Source organism: Cavia porcellus, unplaced genomic scaffold (genome assembly GCF_034190915.1).
Source record: "Cavia porcellus strain 051 isolate PalLab524CR breed Dunkin Hartley unplaced genomic scaffold, mCavPor4.1 scaffold_4, whole genome shotgun sequence".
In the NCBI taxonomy this organism is placed as follows: domain Eukaryota; kingdom Metazoa; phylum Chordata; class Mammalia; order Rodentia; family Caviidae; genus Cavia; species Cavia porcellus.
The window spans coordinates 18303826-18310710 of NW_026947487.1; the positions used below are offsets into that span (position 1 = coordinate 18303826).

General features: G+C 40.4%; 1 protein-coding gene across 2 annotated transcripts in view; it reads right to left on the reverse strand.

Moving 5' to 3' along the window:
• Positions 1-5600, reverse strand: part of Klhl1 (kelch like family member 1) — a 382405-nt gene extending 376805 nt beyond the window's left edge. The window contains exon 1 of one of the 2 annotated variants that reach the window (XM_063246827.1): positions 4217-5600. In XM_063246827.1, coding sequence (XP_063102897.1) covers positions 4217-4716 — 500 coding nt within the window. In that variant the 5' untranslated portion in view covers positions 4717-5600. The remainder of the gene's footprint in view (positions 1-4216) is intronic. The other variant, XM_063246826.1, reaches the window with a different exon arrangement.
• Positions 5601-6885: the final 1285 nt, after the last annotated feature.

Consider the following 6885-nt stretch of genomic DNA (forward strand, 5'->3'; position numbering starts at 1 on the left):
ACTATAGATAATTAATTACATGAGACAAAGATGAGAGGATCAGTAACACAGATAATAGTAGAGCTTAAAAAGTGTAAGACTAAAATAAGTGTAATAAGTAAAGATGGAATTCAAAAACAAATTTACAGGCTACTTCCCATGTGAAATTTCCAATACTTTTTTAAAGGATATTTAAAACTATGTGGAAGAAGATGTTTGCAAATATTAGCCTCAATGCAGGGAGTGTTATTCTGTGAGGTGGAGAAAACAGAAATTGAGCAAAATAGAAGGGAGGTTACATGTCCTCCATGTTGTACTTAAATAGTCTTGGAAGCTACCCGAGAGGTCAGAGAGAAGAGTGGATGCATGAGATTAGAAGTGAGGGAAAGAACTTGGTTTAGAGAAACAAATCTGAAATCATGGTCTATGAATGGTAACTAAAACTTGGAATCCAATGAATGCATTCTAAGAATTTAACTTCTAAAAAAGCAATCAGGCAAAAATGGTATCTCTTTTACTACAGCATTATAAACTAAAACAAATAAATATTGCTCATTTTGTTACATATGAAATTTTGGATAAAAATATCTACAACACAAATACATTGTGATCTGACTAAGCAGGAACTTATATACTTTTAAAGCTAAGTTTGGCCAGGAAAAATAGAGAAACTTACTGATTATAGATAAGTAACTTACTATTTAAATCTTTTTTATTGATAAGATGATCAAGTAGTAGAGAGCTGAGATGTGTTTAGGAAGTACATGCTCCTGGCTGTGTGGTGTGTACCACGGTAGGATAAGGTACGTAGTGTGTACTGCTGGTTTATTAGTTTATCTTTGCATTGCTACTACTTTTCTGCTCAGCCTATGAAACTGGGACCTTTCTAGGATTCTGAAATTACGATCAACTTTCTTCTAAATTTTCTCTACCTGTTCTTCTAACAAGGTTCACTAATTAAGCTACTCATACATGTTTAAAATAGTGTTCCTAACTAGTGGATAACCAAATGAATAAAAGAAAAGTTATTAAATAAGTACAGGGATTATGAGAGAAAGGGCCAAATTTTGTTTTATATTTGAAGATTAATTTATCATAAAAGTCAGTGCTGACAAAAGAAAATGCTAAGTATTAAATTTGGCATCATAGGGGTTGGGGACTTAGCTCAGCGGCATAAGCACCTGCCTTGCAAGCAGGCAGTCGTGAGTTCGATCCCCGGTACCAATAAAAAAGAAAAAAAAAGGTGTAAAAAATTTGGCATCATATTTAGGTGTATAATAATGACTTAAGCAATAAAAATTGGTATGCATGATTTAAACAGTTTGGATGCTCATCATCACAGACATTGTGCAGATATCTTAGATGTATAATCACAGAGAAACTAAATCTAGATTACTGGTCATTTTGAATAAAGCTCTGAGGTAAAATGAAATTTCCATTCAGTATTTTATTTTGTGTATGCTATCTCTTATCGGTAACAATTATCACACATTAGCATATTATATGTTGTTAATAGATAATTGCTAATATACTAATGAACATAGTGAACTAGTTCCTAATAGTGAACATAGAACTAATGTTAAGTAATTTCTTTTTAACCCTGGGATTGAACTCAGAATCTGGTGCTTGCCAGACAGGTGCTTATGCCACTGGGCTAAATCCCTGGCTCCATAAGAAATTTTAAGAGCAGAAAAAATATCCATCAAATATTAAAAGTGCCAACTCATTTGCCCATTCAGAAATTCAGATTTATAGAAATCATGTAAGTATTAACAACATGTAAAAAATCAAATTGGACTTGGTTTTCAGTAGTTTACACCTGCAAAGTCTCAGGGAACATTCTATTTCCAATAATACAGATGATTTTGTTTGACACTTGCATTATTTTCAGAATTCTTATATCTTACAACTTGCTGTGAAATTCAAAACAATGAAAAATATTCAAAGGTAACTATGATGTGACTGCCTCATTTATATCTAAAACTATTTGTCACAGTTCACAACCATGGTCCAGCACAGAAGATAAAAGATTACTCAAAGATTACTCAGAGTCAGTCTCCAATCCATGTTCCAAGTTAGCTCAGAAGGGCTGCCACTAGGCAAGACCTTTCAGGAACTGAAGCTTGGATGGCTTTCTAAGGATGGAACCAAGAAACAAAGATAAGGAAAAAAGAATAGCATCTGGGCAGGAACATGTGTAGGAGAGGGGAAGGATGAGGAAGGGCAGACTGGTCCATTTAAAGACTGACCTTGGGACCAAGCTAAGTGCTAAATTGGTGCCTGGGGAGTACCAAGGCCAGAGACTTCATTCCTTAGTCCACGTGGGCTTGTGACTCTGTAGGCTGTCTTTTAATTTCTAACTGTGCATTCCACGACAGTTTGGGAATGTGGCTCCTAAAGTTCTCTTCATGTCCATGTTGTACATACCTCTGACCAGTGCCTCCACAGTTAGTAGGTAATTTATTTCACGATTATAAATATATTTTACTTTATTAAATCAGCACTTCATTAGTATCTTCAAATTCTACAATTTAGATAAATATTTTCATAAATTGTTGACTCCAAATATTCTTCTTGTTTGAAAATATTACATCATAAACTTTTTTAAGAAATTATAACACATTAATATTTCCAGGTGAGATATATCCAGCTGATGATACAATTCAGAAATCAATTATATGCATACAAAATATATAATCTCTACTTTTGAGTTGTCTCTCAAATTATCAGTTTCAGTAAACTAGTATCTAATTTTTCCATAAAATATAAAAGTGAATTGCTAATATTTATGAATAATCCCCCTCAAATTTTATGTTTATACAACTAAAGAATGTTTTTAAAAAACAACACATTTTATTTTTAAAAATGAAGAATTATAGCAAGTACTGAATACATTGATCTAATTACTTTATGGTATTTGTAGTATTTACTTATAAAATTTTTGTAAAGTAATTTGATTGACTAATAGATAAACTTATATTTAAGTCTTCTACATAAGGACAACTTTTAGCCTACTTGAAATTTCCAAATTGAATATTTACATTAAAATAACAACTCTACATTTTTAGATGTCTTAATATACATCAGAATATTTTGAAGAGCTAAAATTCAAATGAAACGTATATCATGCATATGATTTTTAAAAATTAGGTATAATTTCTGCATCTAATATTACATTTTTAGTGTAAATAACAAATATATGTACTTTTTAAAATATAGTTTATACAACTTAGATTTTAAGAAGCTGACTCAAGTAAGTAAAAATTTAAACATACTTGATTCTAATTTTTCTTGAGAATTAATTAAAATTTATGAGCATATTCATTATCATTTTCTTGTGTTTCTTCTTCAATAATGTATTCTGATATCATATGAATCTAAATGAAAATCCTTTCATACCCTCATTATACAGCCAACTAGTTATGATATCATGTAGAATAATAATAACTCAATTCCCTAAAATACAAAATTCAGAATGTTCAGTGTTCAGTGTTGGGAAGGCTTTCTATATTTTCAAGGTAGCAGAACTGTGCTCAGTGTAATGTGAGCAATAAGCTGGAAATACATATTGACCTTCCTATTATGCATATACAGCTAGTGAGACTGAGCTGGCAGATCTTAGACCCTGAAGCAAAAGGATCAGCTTAGTCCTCCAGTGAAAAAGGCTCTAAAACGGTAGCAGGACCAGAAAGGAAGCTGGGACCCAGAGCAGTGACTCTGTTCAGGGGAGGGACAGAGATAAGATAGCGATGCCCACTGCCCGCCTTTTGCCCACCTTATTATTATTCTTCGAATATTGATCCCAGACACAGGAATTTGGGATAACAATGCTAAGTCAGTCACCAGGCAAGTATGAGGCGCATTCTGATGGAGTCTAACATCAATTTCACCGCAAATAGATAATGGGGACGCTGATAGATTTCAATGACGGAAGACAGAAAGACCTTATAATATGAAAAACCATGAGAACCGTTTGACTTAAAGATTTACTAGAACCCATGGATATTCCATTGGTGGCTACAACTCTGAGATCTGCAAAAAGAAAAGTAATGAGTGTGAGCCAATGGAAATTAATGAACAAACTTTTAATGCGATTCCAACTCGGGTAATAAAACCTGCCTTGATTTCCAACTCAAATTTTCACTACGAAGCGCCTTAACTTTGTGACTATAGGCGGAGGCGGGGGGAAGCGAGTGGAAATTGGGAGAAGCTGGGGTCCGCGTGGGACTTACTGTACCTGTGTCCACACCCTTCACCTGTTGCCTGGCTGGCGCTGGCCAGCTCCACTTTGAGCTCTTGCAGGGGCAGCCCCTTTTGGTGCGGTCCAGGAAAGTCCACGCCGGGCACCACCTCCTCCTCCAGGGACTCCACGTAGAAGAGAGTCCTGGCCGGCTGCGGGGCGCCCTGCCCCGGGGCGCCCGGCTGCAGCCTTGTGGCAACAGGCAGCAGGGTGCCATTCAGGGGGTTGAAGGAAGAGGCGGAGGAGGACGGGGAGGACGACGGAGAGGAGGAAGAGGAGGAAGGCTTCTTCCAGAAAGCGCTTACACTGCCCTTCTCCTGGCTTTTGAGCAGGCGGCTTTGGCTGGGTCCCCAGTGCTCAAAGCTGCTGCCGCCGTCGGGCTGCAGGCAGCCGCCCCCCGCCGGGCTGCCCGGGGAGGGCGCAGGGTGGCTGAAGAGTTTCCAGCGGAGCCGCAGGATGTGCTTCACGTCGAAGTCTTTCCTCCCCGAGCCGGACATGCTTCACGCAAACAAGGCGAAGTGGACTGGCCGGCGGCGGCCCGGGAGGCCAGGCGAGCTGGGAGCGGTGACGGGGCGGCGGGGTGCACCCCGCGCGGGCAGCCGGAGCCGGAGAGCGGGCTGCGCGGTGCCAGGCGGCGGAGCGCGAGCGCGGACCGCAGAGCGAGCCGCGGGCTCGGGGATCGGGTCCTCCGGGCGGACGGCAAAGGGAAGCCACCGGCCCGGAGCAGACGCAGGAGTGAGACGCCGAGCGCTGAAGATCCCGATCTCCGCCCGCGCGGGAAGACCCCGGGCTGGAGATGCGCGAGGGACGGAGCCTGCGGCCGGATACTCCTCCCTGGGATACCCTCCTGGCAGCCTTTCCGTACTCCTGTCCTTGCAGCTCAGAGTTCAGCGCCTGGCAAGCGCGAGGAAAAAGCCCCAAGTCCCCAAGTCGCCAAGAAGAGCACCCCGCAGCCTGCCGATGGCACCTGCGCCCTGCCCTGGCCTCTCCGGAGGATGCCTACACCTTGCAGGGACCTGCGAGGAACTCAGGCGCTTTCTGCAATGCCAGAAGGGTAGCTTTGTAGAGTCAGTTTGTAAAAGACAAATAAATATTCCAGGAAACACGCGGAGGCAGCGGGGAGAGCCCGCCGTGCGGCTGTCAAGGTCCTCACTGTACAATTTTCTCTCCTCGGCGCCTCCTCCTCCCGCGTGAGTGACGCAGATGTGCACCGGGGCCTCTACGGAGAGATGGAAGCAGGGAGCCGAGGCTTCAGTCTTCCTTATGCAAGTGAGGCTGCTGCTCTTATTGTCCCCTTGCGGAGATCCTGTCACCTTTTGTTCACCCTCCTTCCTCACTACATCACTGTGTAGTAATAAAAGTAAAGCGTACAGGCACAATGCTTTAGCATCCGTCAAAACCAAGCATGAATCTTGGCAGTGTAAACTTAATAGGCTGCGATGGGTTTTGCAGGTTGCAGGTTAATGGCTTGAATTATTTAATAAGCCGCATCTTTTAACCTTTAGCCTTACTTTCTCTACAGTGACACACAGAAGAAACAGGGAGGCTGGCGTCAAAGTAGGATGATGCCACCATCCTGACACTTACATTGTGATTCTGCTATTAATGCACTCAGGCAGCGCTTCACCCCAGGGGCCAGAGGCGCAGGATAGAAATTTGAAGATGGGTTGAATGCAGCGGACAGGTTTGACAAAATCAGTGCATTTGATAGTTAGCTTTATATTGAAAGCTGTTCTCTATAGAAACCGGGGGTGAACAAAATGATGAAAGAGAATATCAAGGCACAACCTTCTACTACATAAATTATGGTATGAAATGCTTGGTGTGGTTTAAACAATAAAGGAACATAACCAAAGGCTACTCTCCTGCAGTAGGTGTTTGGAGAAGGGAAGTTTTTTCCTTTAGAACTATATTTAGAATGATGCAGATTGTGATCACTGTGTAGATAAGAATTCTTGTAAACTTCTAATATTGATCTTTAATGGGCCTTTGCAATATAGCACAGTAAGCTTTGCTGAAAGCTAAGGGATCAGATAAGCAGTGTGTTGCATAAGTAAAGGAAGAATATGGTGGTTGACCACTCTTGAAATTCACAGTTTCGCCAACTCCCCACAGGGCCTGAGAATCACACATTAAAGTGCACTTGCATTACTGTTCTGTAACTGCACTGTTACAGGAGTAAACAGAAACAGAAGCTAAATGCAAGTGTGAATCCTTCTTAGACAAAGTTGGACGTTTTAATAAATCAACAAATTAAGTGCACAAAAGACTTTCAAGGGAAGGGAAATCTCTTTTGTGCATTTAAAATATTGATTAGCTGCACAACAGCTGGACAGCAATCCCTCGTGCCTTGATTTTTCTCTCAGTTCAGTGCAAAAAAAAAAAAAAAAGCCCTTTAAAGCAAACAATAGTGACAGATCATTTTTATCCAAGAATAGAATCGAGTATTTCCCTTAGGGGAGAAAACAATGTATGAAAATACATGTCACAAACAGGATAGAGAAAACTTCCATCAAAGATAATATGAGAATTTGAAGTTAATATTTTAAATTATCTCTATACAAGTTAGTGCTTCATGCAGTTCCTAAATTGATTTTTTAAATCTTTTAAAACTATATAAAGTAACATGTAGCACAAAAGTCATTACAACAACATTTTCTTCATTA